Source organism: Gobio gobio (genome assembly GCF_949357685.1).
Source record: "Gobio gobio genome assembly, chromosome: 1".
Taxonomy (NCBI): domain Eukaryota; kingdom Metazoa; phylum Chordata; class Actinopteri; order Cypriniformes; family Gobionidae; genus Gobio; species Gobio gobio.
In genome coordinates this window covers 77,337,086-77,352,096 of record NC_137097.1, presented here as the reverse complement: position 1 = coordinate 77,352,096, position 15,011 = coordinate 77,337,086, and the positions used below count along the sequence as shown (strand labels likewise).

The 15,011-nt window shown below is 45.4% G+C and overlaps 1 protein-coding gene across 3 annotated transcripts in view; it reads left to right on the top strand.

Moving 5' to 3' along the window:
- LOC307124533 (interferon-induced very large GTPase 1-like) overlaps positions 1 to 15,011 on the top strand; it is a 58,435-nt gene that overhangs the window by 21,430 nt on the left and 21,994 nt on the right. For 2 of the 3 annotated variants that reach the window (XM_079813830.1, XM_079813829.1), the window contains exons 6-7: positions 2,249 to 2,314; positions 2,407 to 2,439. The exons of the other annotated variant lie outside the window; for it this stretch is intronic. In XM_079813830.1, coding sequence (XP_079669956.1) covers positions 2,249 to 2,314; positions 2,407 to 2,439 — 99 coding nt within the window. The remainder of the gene's footprint in view (positions 1 to 2,248; positions 2,315 to 2,406; positions 2,440 to 15,011) is intronic. 3 annotated transcript variants of the gene reach the window in all.

Genomic DNA, 15,011 nt, shown 5'->3' with positions numbered 1-15,011 from the left:
AAGAAATCCCACTCTCCAGTGTCTCCAGGCGGATTATAGACATGAGCGATGATATCGAAAAGCAACTTTTGGATCGAGTGCGAGCAAGCCCCTTGTTTGCCATTCAAATTGACGAATCAACGGATGTTTCAAAGATGGCATTATTGCTTGCATTTGTACGATACAACTGGGAGGGTGCAGCACACGATGATCTACTGATGTGCAATGAGCTCCCAACACGGACGACAGCGGACGAGTGTTTCCGTTGCCTTGATGGATATTTCGCACAGAATGGGCTGGATTGGAAGAATTGCGTAGGCATTTGCATGGATGGCGTGGCTGCGATGACTGGCAAACATGGTGGGGTTGTGAAGAAAATTTTGGACGATTCACTGCTTTTTACACCGTGAAAGCCTCGCAGACAAAGAAATGTCAGTGCCCTTAAATGAGGCGATGGACATTGCTGTCAAAACAAATAATCTAGTGAAGAACAGTGCTCTCAGTTCCCGCTTGTTTTCAATTTTGTGCGACCAGCTGGAATCAGACCACCGCCAGTTGTTATACCATAGTGAAATTAGGTGGCTGTCACGAGGAAAAGTTCTTAATTGTCTTTTTGAAATGCGCAAGCAAGTGCACACGTTTCTGGACTAGAAATGGTCTCCCCTGGCAAAGCATTACACAGAGGCTGAATTTCTTGTGAAACTGGCATACATGTCAGATATCTTTGACCAGCTAAACCAGCTAAACCTATCCTTTCAGGGGAGAAACAACAGTGTTTTCTTGATGGCTGACAGAATTGAAGCATTCAAACGGAAATTGGTATTGTGGGAGAAACATGTTTCCTACCCTTACTGATGTTCTGCAGGAATTCCCTCACATTAGTACCGACATACAGAGAATTGTCCGGGACCATCTGACCAGATTAACACAGAAATTCTCTGATTATTTTCCCAACGACCAAAGTGTTGGGAATGTGTGGATTCGTGATCCATTTTCAGTAGACCCAAGTGATGTGGACGTTGTACTGCCCATTCATTTGCAAACAGTTAGTGGAACTGGCATCTGACGGCAGCTTGCAGCTTGCTTTTCGCAAAACAGACCTGAATTCCTTCTGGATTCAAACCAGACACGAATATCCAGAACTCGCAGATCGTGCAACAAAGTTTCTCTTGCCATTCAGCACTACCTATCTTTGCGAGTCGGGATTTTCAACAGTGACTGCAATGAAAACAAAAAGCAGGAATAGGCTGGCAACAGCTAGTTTGAGTGCAACACTACGAGTGGCCCTTTCCCCAATTCCACCACGTCTGGATATCATCGTTTCAGAGCGGCAGTGTCAAATGTCACATTAATGTGAGTAAAAATAAATAAATCAGTTTGCCTCATAGTCTGCCTAATTATTGAAAAAGTGTGTGTTTTCGTGAAATTAATGGTAACACTTTTCAATACGGTTCATTAGTTAACTACATTAGTTAACATGAACTAATAATGAACTGCACTTATAAAGCATTTATTTATCTTTGTTAATGTTCATTTCAACATTTACTAATGCATTATTAAAATCTTGCTAACATTAGTTAATGCACTGTGAACTAACATGAACAAACCATGAACAGCTGGATTAATATGAACTAATGTTAACAAAGATTAACTAATGCTGAACAGAGGTGTTGCTCATGGTTAGTTCATGTTAACTAATGCATAGACTAATGTTAACTAATACAGCCTTATTGTAAAGTTGTACCAAATTAATTATAATAAGCAAACGGTGTAGCCTAGGTCTAAAATTTCAGTTATTTGTTTATTCCCAGCCTTAGTGGGTCGTATGACTGACATACAAAGAAAAGTGGGTTGCAGTAGGCAAAAGGTTGAGAAACCCTGATGTAGAGGACTTGTTACTCATCCATGACTATGTAAAACAATAGTATTTATTGTAACAAAGTTATGTTTTATTTGTTGCCAATTTTTACATTTAAATGTGGTTATAGTATTTAAAAATTGAAGAGCGCACAACGAAGTAGTAGAAAAAACAAAATAGTCTTCATTAATCCACACAGAAAACTCAGGAGATCACAGGAGAATAAACAGCTCAGCATACACATCAACAATAAGAGACAAATGAACCAGGGAAACTAAGGGCTTATATACAAACAGGGTAATCAACATATAAACCGAATAGTTTTAACAACCAAGGTTACAGAGAAACTGAACAGAAACAGGGCCACAATCAGTACACAAGTTAGCTGTTGTAATGCTTTTGTCTCTGCAGCGGATGTTCAGAAGACCAGGGAAAGGCGCCTCAATAGGAGCAAGAGCATGGATGGACGTCCTAAAAGTATTTAAATGAAACAGAACAGTTTATAGATTTAAATTGCTTGCACTGCTTTTTAATATCATGGTGTGTGTGGTGTGTTTTGTGTTTTGCAGTGGGTGGTAGTCCAGATTTCAATTGCCCTGACAGTAAGTCAATTAAATGATTCGATAGCAGCAGAAAAGTATGATATACAGTGAGGAAAATAAGTATTTGAACACCCTGCTATTTTGCAAGTTCTCCCACTTAGAAATCATGGAGGGGTCTGAAATTGTCATCGTAGGTGCATGTCCACTGTGAGAGACATAATCTATAAAAAAAAAATCCAGAAATCACAATGTATGATTTTTTAACTAAGTATTTGAACACCTGAGAAAATCAATGTTAATATTTTGTACAGTAGCCTTTGTTTGCACTTACAGAGGTCAAACGTTTCCTGTAGTTTTTCACCAGGTTTGCACACACTGCAGGAGGGATTTTGGCCCACTCCTCCACACAGATCTTCTCTAGATCAGTCAGGTTTCTGGCCTGTCGCTGAGAAGAGTTTGAGCTCCTCCAAAGATTCTCTATTGGGTTTAGGTCTGGAGACTGGCTAGGCCACGCCAGAACCTTGATATGCTTCTTACAGAGCCACTCCTTGGTTATCCTGGCTGTGTGCTTCGGGTCCTTGTCAAGTTGGAAGACCCAGCCTCGACCCATCTTCAATGCTCTAACTGAGGGAAGGAGGTTGTTCCCCAAAATCTTGCAATACATGGCCCCGGTCCCATGTGCAGAAAAACACCCCCAAAGCATGATGCTACCCCCCCCCCCCCCCCCCATGCTTCACAGTAGGGATGGTATTCTTGGGATGGTACTCATCATTCTTCTTCCTCCAAACACGTTTAGTGGAATTATGACCAAAAAGTTATATTTTGGTCTCATCTGACCACATGACTTTCTCCCATGACTGCTCTGGATCATCCAAATAGTCATTGGCAAACTTAAGACGGGCCTTGACATGTGCTTGTTTAAGCAGGGGAACCTTCCGTGCCATGCATGATTTCAAACCATGACGTCTTAGTGTATTACCAACAGCAACCTTGGAAACGGTGGTCCCAGCTCTTTTCAGGTCATTGACCAGCTCCTCCTGTGTAGTTCTGGGCTGATTTCTCACCTTTCTTAGGATCATTGAGACCCCACGAGGTAAGATCTTGCATGGAGCCCCAGTCTGAGGGAGATTGACAGTCATGTTTAGCTTCTTCCATTTTCTAATGATTGCTTCAACAGTGGACCTTTTTTCACCAAGCTGCTTGGCAATTTCCCCGTAGCCCTTTCCAGCCTTATGGAGGTGTACAATTTTGTCTCTAGTGTCTTTGGACAGCTCTTTGGTCTTGGCCATGTTAGTAGTTGGATTCTTGCTGATTGTATGGGGTGGACAGTTGTCTTTATGCAGCTAACAACCTCAAACAGGTGCATCTAATTTAGGATAATAAATGGAGTGGAGGTGGACATTTTAAAGGCAGACTAACAGGTCTTTGAGGGTCAGAATTCTAGCTGATAGACAGGTGTTCAAATACTTTTTTGCAGCTGTATCATACAAATAAAGAGTTTTAAAAAAAAAGCATATATTGTGATTTCTGGATTTTTTTTTTTAGATTATGTCTCTCACCTTTGATGACAATTTCAGACCCCTTCAGATTTCCAAGTGGGAGAACTTACAAAATAGCAGGGTGTTCAAATACTTATTTTCCTTACTGTAGTTTTGATGAACTGTGTGACTATCATTTATTTAATATACAACAAATATGACAACAAATATGGCACCAAGACATTAGCAGCAGATCCTTCAAGTCCTATGCGATGCACTTTTGTGACACATTTCTTCCATAACTATCATTCAAATTGTGTGTGACTTGTGCCACAGCAGACCTGCCGGTTTGTGGTTTGTCCCTCCTCGGACATTGTTGGTAAATTCTGACCACTGCTGCCCGGGATCAACCCACAAGCCTTGCCATTTCATATACTCTGACCTAGTCGCAATGCCATAACAATCTGGCCCTTGTTAGATGACCAACTAAAATCGCTTCACCTGTGACTAGTCACGATGTTTTGGCTCTTCAGTGTTTTTCTTGTCTAAATATTGCATTATTCAAAAAGGTTTTACAGAAAAATCATTTTAAGCACATAATATTTCACCGTAGGTCTGTTTATAATATAAAATTATAATATCACTGACTGCATATTCCGTACAAAAGCCAGATCCGGCATCATTAGATAATTTAAGCAGAGAACGGCTGAAAAATATTAAATCGACAGCTTAGAATAAAATAACAAATTACATAAAGCACCTAAACACGTTTTAATTAAATAAATGAAAAAGCTAGTGATATCTCACCTTGTTAAAATTCAAATGGCCCCTCACTTTCTCCACCGTTCCACGAGGTAGCCTTAGAGGTAGCCATAGCCATTACACAAGTGACCAAGATGGCGGCGCGAGTAGATCGCGAGGCTCAGCGTCTCTCCAGATTCTGCAATTTTGCGGTATTTTTCCTGTTCTTCTCGGGTCTGTTCGTACAGAACAGTTGTGCCTTTACAACGTACACCCGCGCTGAGCTTTTGGATATTGGTTTGCGAATTTCCGACAGATTTATGGACAATCTACAACACCTTCCTGAGATCGCTAGAACACCCGTGGCTCTGCACTCTGCCCGGCCGGGCGGAAGTGCAAGAAGGCGGAGGAGAGATCGTAAACAAAAGAGGGGGAAGCGTGGAGGTCTGCGAGCTAAGCTAATGCTATCACCGCATCGACTCCCTTTACCCAGCATTTTCCTTGCCAATGTACGGTCGCTAGTGAACAAAATGGAGGAGATTCGACTCAGCATCACACACAGTAAGAAACTTTTGAACTGTAACGTCCTAATCTTCACGGAAACCTCGTTAAACAGCGGAATACCGGACACCGCTATCGAGCTAGCGGGACGCCACACACTCCACGCGGATAGAACATTAGATGGCTCCGGGAAGAGCAGAGGGGGTGGATTGTGCATTTACATTAACAAAACTTGGTGCACAAACTCTGCTATTGTTGGGAGTCATTGTTCAGCTAACCTTGAGTTTCTCATGGTTAAATGTAGACCGTTTTATCTCCCGCGGGAGTTCACTTCAACCATTATCACTGCTGCTTATATTCCACCGGATGCTGATGCCAAGCTTGCTATGAAAGAACTTCATGCAGCCATCAGTAAACAACAGACTGATCACCCAGAAGCTGCGTTTATTGTTGCAGGTGACTTTAATCACTCAAACTTAAAGTCAGTGCTACCCAAGTTTCACCAGCATGTTTCCTGCCACACCAGAGGAAACAAAACCTTAGACCATGTTTACACAAACATGGCTGGAGCTTACGTTGCGACATACCCCTCCCCCACCTGGGACAGTCAGACCATATCTCTTTGTTCCTCACCCCCAAATATGCACCACTCATCAACCGTGTGAAGCCATCAGTGAAGACAATCAAGGTGTGGCCTGCGGGGGCAGATTCCACACTCCAGGAAAGGTTTCTAAACACAGACTGGAGTATGTTTGCTTCTCAAGCCACCAGTGGCGCTCACACGGACATTGACTCCTACACCTCCTCAGTATTGGATCATATCAATACCACCATCGACAGTGTTACAACCCAGAAACAGATCACCACATACCCAAATCAGAAGCCTTGGATGAACAAGGAAGTACGACTCCTGCTGAAGTCACGCAATACTGCCTTCAGATCAGGAGATGCACAAGCCTACAGCGCATCCAGAGCAAACCTGAAGAGGGGCATCAAAAAGGCCAAGCACTGCTACAAGCTAAAGATGGAGGGTCACTTTTCCAACTCTGACCCTCGACGCATGTGGCAGGGAATTCAGGCCATCAGCGATTATAAACCCACTCACTCCACCCCCGCAGCCACTGATGTCAACTTCCTGAACGAGCTAAATTACTTTTATGCTCGCTTTGAAAGAGACAACAGAGAAACTGCCACCAAGCTCAAACCCTCAGCTGACCACCCACCAATCACACTCTCCTCCACAGATGTCTGCAAGGCACTGAGCCGGATCAGCGCGCACAAGGCTGCTGGACCAGACAACATCCCTGGACGTGTTCTCAGGGCATGTGCGGAGCAGCTCGCTGAGGTTTTTACAGACATTTTCAACCTGTCTCTTGCCCAAGCAGCTGTACCATCATGCTTTAAACGCACTTCCATTGTGCCAGTGCCGAAACACTCTAGCCCAGGTGCCCTAATGACTACCGCCCTGTAGCACTCACACCCATCGTTATGAAGTGCTTTGAGCGGCTGGTCCTGGAACAACTAAAAGACTCAATACCATCCACATTGGACTCACACCAGTTTGCCTATCGCAGCAATAGGAGCACAGAGGATGCAGTTTCCATGGCACTGCACACTGTGCTCACCCACCTGGACCATAAGAACACTTATGCACGTCTGCTGTTTGTTGACTTCAGCTCAGCATTCAACACTGTCATCCCAACCAAGTTAATTGCCAAACTTGGAGACCTGGGCATCAACACTTCAATGTGTAACTGGATTTTGGACTTCCTAACTGACAGACCCCAGAATGTTCGATCAGGATCCACCTGCTCCACGTCCATCACACTCAACACTGGTGTACCACAGGGCTGTGTGCTAAGTCCGTTTCTCTACTCCCTCTTCACCTCCAACTGCAAGCCTGTGTATGGATCTAATTCCATCGTCAAGTTTGCGGACGACACTACGGTGATTGGTCTCATCAGCAACAACGATGAGACTGCCTACAGGGAGGAGATCCAGCACCTGGCCACATGGTGCGCTGATAATAACCTGCTCCTCAACACCACCAAAACGAAGGAGCTCATCGTGGACTTCAGGAAGGAGTCAAGAGGCACACACGACACCATCCACATCAATGGAATGGCTGTTGAGCGTGTCTCCAGTTTCAAGTTCCTGGGGATCCACATCTCGGCGGACATGTCGTGGACAACCAACACCTCCAGCCTGGTCAAGAAGGCTCACCAGCGCCTCTTCTTCCTGAGGACACTGAGGAAGAATCAGCTCTCCTCGGCTATCCTGGTGAATTTCTACCGCTGCGCAATAGAAAGCATCCTGACCAACTGTGTGGCAGTATGGTATGGGAGCTGCTCTGTTGCGGAGCGCAAGGCACTGCAGCGGGTGGTGAAAACTGCCCAGCGCATCACAGGGACTCCACTACCTGCCATCGAGCACATCCAGAGGAAACGCTGCCTGCATCGAGCTCGCAGCATCCTCAAGGACTCCTCTCACCCAGCCCACAGACTGTTTTCTCTCCTGCCCTCTGGCAGGCGTTTCAGGATTCTCCGGACCAGGACCAGCAGACTTAAGAACAGTTTTTTCCCCAGAGCTGTCTCTTTATTGAACTCAAACCCCCGTTGATCCACTTCCCTCATAAACTGCAAACTCTCCGACCTCACATCTACATTCAATATGTTATTTGCACTACAAACTGTTTATTACAGTAACAACTGTTTACATTTGCATTTTGCACCACCATATCTTAACTGGATTATGCTCATTTGCACTGCCGACTGTATTTATAGTACCTACTGTTTACATTTGCATTTTGCACCGTACTTCTAACTGTGATATGCAACCACTTTCCACTGCTTTTTTACACTTTCTCTCGGATAGCTCTGTCCATAATTTATTGCACTACCTTAATCCACTGCTATATTCCTCATATTAGCCTAAAATATTATTGTATACCTCTATCTGTAAAATTCTGTTCAAAGTAATAGCCATCTGTTTATTTATTCACTGTATATATTCATCTGTAAATTCAGTTATGTTTATAGTAATAACCATCTCTCTACTTATACATATTTATATATATTCAGTACATTTTTATGCCCTGCACTTACGCAACCATTGTATATATCCTGCACTTGCTGCTATTGCACTTCTGGTTAGACCTAAACTGCATTTCGTTGCCTTGTACTTGTACTTGTGTAATGACAATAAAGTTGAATCTAATCTAATCTAATCTTAGAGAGATTATTTGTCTTGATTATTGTTAAAATTTAGATTTTCGCTTCATACCAAACATGTAGTGGTAAGAATCACAATGTATTTGTTTTCCACAGTTGTTTTAAAATATTTTAATGGATTTGGAGAGTCGGTGTGGACAATTAAACATTTACCTGAACTTTAGCTAACTTTAGGAAAAGTATCTTTCAGTATCTGAAATTAGTGAGGGTGTTCTAGTAAAGAGCAGATGTAGGGTTCGTACAGACACTATAAAATGAAATTCCAGGACTTTCAGGGACTTTTCAAGCATTACTTTTTTGGTTCATCAGAGATCTCACTAATCAAACAATATCTTTATTATCTAAAAAAAAAAACAAGGTAAATCGATAAACAAAAACAAACTAATACAACAAAATGGTACAAATAAAATGCAGCAAAATGATAGGTAACTTTAACCATTGAAATGTACTATGACAAAGATGGCTCTACATCTTTATCAGATGGGCTGCAGCGTTAATTTTGCATCAAAAGATTGTTTTATCAATAAAATTAAACACTAATTTCACATATATTGACAGGGCTCAATAACTTGACGTAGCTACATTAACATTACAATCAGTTCCCATTCAGTCGGTCACTCTCGACGGCACGTCGGAGTACCAACAAATAGGAATCTCGCTTGCGAGAGCCAATCTACTTCGAGTGTAGCTAAACGAGCCAATGCACATTGACATGCAATGATTGCACCAGGTGCTCATGCCACACCGTGCGGGTATAAATGAGACAGGTGATGGCATCAAATCAACCTTTTGCTTCGGAGCCGAGTGGTAGATGATTCGTCCAGATATCACTCTCTTCTACGCAGTGGAACTGACTGAAGCCTGATTTCTAGTAGCGATCTCTTCAGTTGGGGTTGGTGTGACCGCACAGCAGCGGGCTGTGTGGTTTTCTGATCATCTCTCTTCATTGTTCGTCAGAGCAATCACAAATGCTGTTCTCACAGTTGGTTCGGTGCGCTAGGTGGAGAGCGCTGAAAAGCCGTTCTTACAGCTGGTAAGAGAGCGCCTTCGTGTGAGAGAGCGTGCACGTCAGGCTGCACTATCCCCTGACTGTGTCGCCGCAGCCGCGACCCCGCCCCCTGCGTGCTTCAGCACCAAGGAGAGCATCCTTCTAAAAGAGAATTACACAGAAAGAGCTTGCGTCTTTTTAAAGATGACATCTGTGTGTTTCTGGATGCGGTGGTTACCAGTCACAGAGGGATGGTCACCAGCGGATGACTCAAGGTGGATGACTCATATTTTCACTGCGGGAACATGACCATCTCAGAGTTGCAGTCGAGACTCCATCTCGCAAGGGGTGGAGTCCTCACGCCTCAGCCTCGATCTAACCCTCCACACCTCAGGCAGTAGCTCGAGCGATTTGAGGGTTATGGTGAGCACACTTCCCCCGGGGAACCCTCATCCCTCTCGCACTCCGCAGCCATTAGAGCTGCCATTGGAACGCAGTGGGCCATTCATGAGGTGTGCACCATACGTATCCTTCGGGGCTCCTCTCGAGGAGGGAGGGTCAGATTTTCTCTGGAGATGACGGATTTCCCAGTGGGAAATTCCTCTGTTGGAAATTGTATGGCTCTGTTTCAAGCATGATTAAACTGAGTTTGTGCCCATTTATACTCCATTTAATATGACAAACACACACTGCCTCCTATGAGGAAGTGACGTACACGAAAGTGTAAGTCATGAAATAAGCATTAATTGATAGGAGACACGACATATACGAGGTTGCATGAACTAGTAGTTTACTCATAAGATAAGCATAAAACAAAATTCCATACAAGAGACGCTTTACAAAACAGTTATATTCGTACACACAATGTCCTGGGGTGCATATTCATTTATAGAACGGTTTATCTATAACTTGAGGCAAAAAAGTCTCTCTTTGGCTTTGTGTCTTAAATGTGGCCTTTTCCACGTGGCTACATTTTTTTGAACAATAAACCGTCTTATCAGTTTGTATCCATGGTAACTGAGGCCCTTCTAAGTGGTATGTCGGGGGGAGGGATGGTTCTGTAGACCTCAGAGTGAGTTCAGTTGTTACACCCACCACAAAAAAGTAAGAAATAAAATAAAATAGGCCTAGTTATTGTTTTAGTTGTTTTTTGATCCATGTAACCTTAATAAATAAGGTTATGACTCCAAAAACTATTAACCTTACTCATATAAATTTGAAATATTGTTAGACAGTCAGTAATAGAAATAGTAATCAAATGTAAAATATCACTGCATAGTCTTCATTGTATAGATATAGATGAACCCTTATTAAATTTATTCAGTCAAGAGCAGTGAGTGATGTTTTTCTGCCATTGAGAAGATTTTCCGGCTTTCCGTGTTCCCTTTCAAGGGAACTCACACTGCGTCACCGCTCTGGGAACGCCTCAGCGTGATTGCGTCGTGAAGCACTTATGTCATCAGTCCAATAGAGAGACGGAACGTCATAGGCGGGTGACGTCATAGACCCGGAAACTATAAAGCACACGGGCAAACACACGCCGTTAGCTTATGTTGCCTTCAACAAGCGCTCTGTGTTACTGTCCAAAAAGTGTCTTTTGTGTTGTGTCTGAGTTCAGACTTTGTTGTTTTCGTTTGCACTCACACTCACATTTAAAAAAAAGAGAGTTATCATGACGAGCGAGCAACAATACAGAAAGTGTGTTCCTCCCTGCTCACGTTATATTACGAGCGGGGATACACACTTGATGTGTGTTGTTTGTTTGGGAGAGCAGCACGCGCAGTCGGCACTCAAGGGTGCCGGCTGCGAGCATTGTGAGGTGCTGCCTCTTCGTGTGCTGTGATCCCGCCGGGCGCTCTTCGAGGACGCCCTCCGGCTCGCGCTCCCCACGGCACGGGTCCCGCTGCTGCTGAGGCTCAGCGGCGGCTTATGTCGTGGGGTTCGCAAAAGGATCTGGCGGAGGGGATAGAGACGGGCCCCCGCCCTATCTCTTCCTTCACCCGCCAGATCCAGCGCTGCCTCTCTGGGATCGGGAGCCCGCTCTGCGGCTTCTCCCGCCCGGGGAGCAGCCGCGATGCTGCAGCTATCTTCCTCCGAGGAGGTTGATGTCTGTAGCATCGATGCAGGGGGTGAAGACTCGTCACTTCAGTCCCCTGCAAGTGAGGAGCCCATGGAGGTGCTGAGCAGAGCAGTGGCCAGACTACACATTGACTGGCCACACGAACATCATGAGCGAGCTGCCGTAAAAAGCAGACTCGACGAGCGCTTTCTCCCCGCGCGCTCTGTTCAGCCTCCTCGCAAGAGTCTGCCGTTTTTCCCGGACCTCCACACCAAGGTGTCGAGGTCTTGGAAGCGGCCCGTGTCTGCACGCATTTTCACACCGCATACATCAGTTTATATCAATATTGCTGGGTGGAAGAGACACGGTTATGGTCAGTTGCCTCGGGTTGAGCAGACGCTTGCGAGCCATCTGTCACCCGAGTCTGCTTCGACCATAAAGGCTCCGACTTTGCCCACAAAACCGCTCAAAGTTACATCATCTTTTGTGGGCAAAGCGTACTCGGCAGCAGGTCAGGCAGCCGCATGTCTGCACACTATGTCTATCGTGCAGGCATACCAGGCTGATCTGCTAAGTGACCTGGGGGAGAGCCACGAGATCGGAGTTGATACTATTAATGAGCTCTCCGTGCCACCAAGGAGACGGCTTGATGCATCGGCCATTCGATGGCAGCCCTGGTGGCCACGGAGAAGCATTTGTGGCTCAATATTACGAATATCAAGGAAGTGGTCGCTCGGCCCAGGGTCTGTGGCAGGAGCACCAGCGTTCGTGGCACATAAATTGCCTGGAAATGTTGGTGGTGTTTCAGGCTCTGAAGCACTTCCTGCCGCATCTCAGGGGCCATCATGTGCTTGTGCGCACAGACAGCACATCGGTGGTCTCCTACATCAACCATCAGGGGGGTTTGAGGTCCCGTTGCTTATACAAGCTAGCGCGCCTTATCCTCCTCTGGGCTCAGGGAAAATTGCTGTCAGTCAGGGCTATGTACATTCCTGGGCAGTTGAACGTGGAAGCAGACATCCTGTCAAGGCAGGGGCCAAGGCCCGGGGAGTGGAGACTCCACACGGACGTGGTGGAGCTCCTTTGGGAGAAGTTCGGCAGGGCCCAAGTGGACCTGTTCACCACTCACGAGAACTCTCATTGTCGTCTGTGGTTCTCCCTGTCGCCTCCAGCTCCACTCGGACTGGATGCGATGGTACAGGAGTGGTACAGGCTGCCCCTGTATGCTTTCCCCCCGATCGCACTGCTTCCGGGAGTTCTAGAGAGAGTACGCCGGGACGGGGCCCATCTCCTGCTCGTAGCCCCGTTCTGGCCGGGCCGGGTATGGTTCTCGGATCTGGTGTCTCTCCTCGACGGCTCTCCCCTGGAGATCCCGTTCAGGAGGGACCTTCTCTCTCAGGCGGGCGGAGTATTTGTTCACCCCTGCCCGGAGTTGTGGAAACTGTGGGATTGGCCTCTGAGTGGGCCCAGCTCGTAAGGTCCGGTCTCTCAACTGAAGTTGTTGAGACCATTCTACACTCCAGAGCTCCCTCTACGAGGAAACTTTACTACCTAAAGTGGAGACTCTTCACCTTGTGGTGTAGAGATCGCCTGCGGGATCCAGTTAACTGCCCTGCGAGCGTGGTGCTGGAGTTCCTGCAGGAGAGATTCTCTGCGGGGTTAGCCCCCTCCACACTAAAGGTGTACGTGGCGGCCATAACAGCTTACCACACTCCTTTGAGTGGAGTTTCATTAGGGCGACACCCGCTAGTAACCCGTTTCCTCCGTGGAACCTTGAGACTGAGACCTGTGACACGCACCAGGGTGCCGGCCTGGGACTTAGCCATCGTCCTTCAAGGCCTTTCCGAGGCTCCCTTTGAGCCGCTCGAGGAAGTTGCTGAAAAGTTTCTCACTTTCAAGACATTATTTCTTCATGCTATTTCTTCTCTAAAAAGAATTGGGGACTTGCAAGCCCTCTCTGTTGCACCCTCGTGCTTGGAGTTTGCTCCGGGGTCCGGGGTGGAGTTTACATTCCTAAGGTCCTCACTAATCCTGTCAGACCTATTGTGCTCCAGGCCTTCTGTCCTCCTCCCTTTGTGACGTCAGACCAGGAAAAGTTAAATCTGCTTTGTCCCGTTCGTGCGTTAGACGCCTATGTCCACAGAGCTGCCCTGTGGAGGAAAACTGATCAATTGTTTGTTTGTTACGGACCTCCATCCCGTGGGGGTCTGGTGTCAAAGCAGAGGATGAGCAAGTGGGTAGTCGAGGCTATCTCACTGGCTTATATGGCGACCGGACAGCCCTCTCCTTTGGCTGTTCGGTCCCACTCCACTAGGAGTATGGCTGCCTCTAATGGGGTTTTGGTTTCCTTGCCACTGTTGCCTCTGGCTTGGCGTGCTCAGTTGGGGACACTAAAATTTTTCAACTAAACATCGAAATAAATCGAATTAATAAACTAAATTAACCATATAAACTAAATTACTGATCTAATTATTGATCTAAAGCCCACACTGTCACCGTATGGAAATTTAAACTGATGACATCAAATGACTATACAGCTAAATAAAATTATGCTGCATTATTTGACTGTTTAACACTGTAAAGCTGCTTTGGAACAATCTACATTGTTAAAAGCGCTATATAAATAAAGTTGACTTGACTTGACTTGACTCTCAAGCTCTCTTAGCAGGGGCCTCCCTGCAGGAAGTTTGTGATGCGGTGCATACATTTGTCAGGTTCTATGAACTAGATGTTAATGCTACTCCTATTTTACTGAATGAAATGTTGACCCAGGATGAGCTATTGGGGATGTTGATTGAGGTGTTCATGTTTACATTCACTTAAAGCCCGGGATACACTTCACAATTTTCGGCTGTCCCAGACGAAAGATTGCATCGAGAAACAATTGTGGCGATTTCTGTGATCTTGGCTCCTAATCGGTGGTCCAATGTCGTTTGAGGTTCAAAGACGGGTGTTGTCACAGTTTTGAGACCAAAAATAGCCTACGATCATTTTCTGACAGTGTCAGAAATTCAGCATGATCAACGCATTTTTTCATATTTGCTGCTACGGCCTACGTCTACTGATCAGCCAATAAAAATGCGACATGAAATCAGCACTAAATGGCGCTAAAACTTAAAACTGCTTACCTCAAGCTTTTTTCCCTTCCTCTTTCACAGTGTCTTCATTTTTTCAGCACACATAAAAACCACAACTGCCAAAGAGTGATTCATCATTATCTTTTTGTTTACCACTAGCGCATGCTGACGTTTTATTCTTCTATAGAAACGTGCATCGTATCCTATGAGTCAATAGATGTCATCATCATACAGCCCAAGTTTACAACTCAAGTTTAATAGATCCATGTTGCACAGTGTGACACAGATTGTGATTGCTAAAATCGTGCAGTATATCCCGGGCTTAATACATAATGAGTTTACGATGATACTCGACAAGACAGGCAAGTGAGTCAGACAGTGATGTCCGTGCTCAGAAAGATATAAAAGTGTATTTGCACACTGTGAGACGTGTAGGATGTGTGTTGCTGCGCGAGTACCAAACTGAGAGATGTGGGCCCTTTCGTGTCTATGTGCACGTCTAATGTGCAAATTATCAAGATGCAGTACTGGCCCGAGTGGGCAAGTGACAGTTCCGTC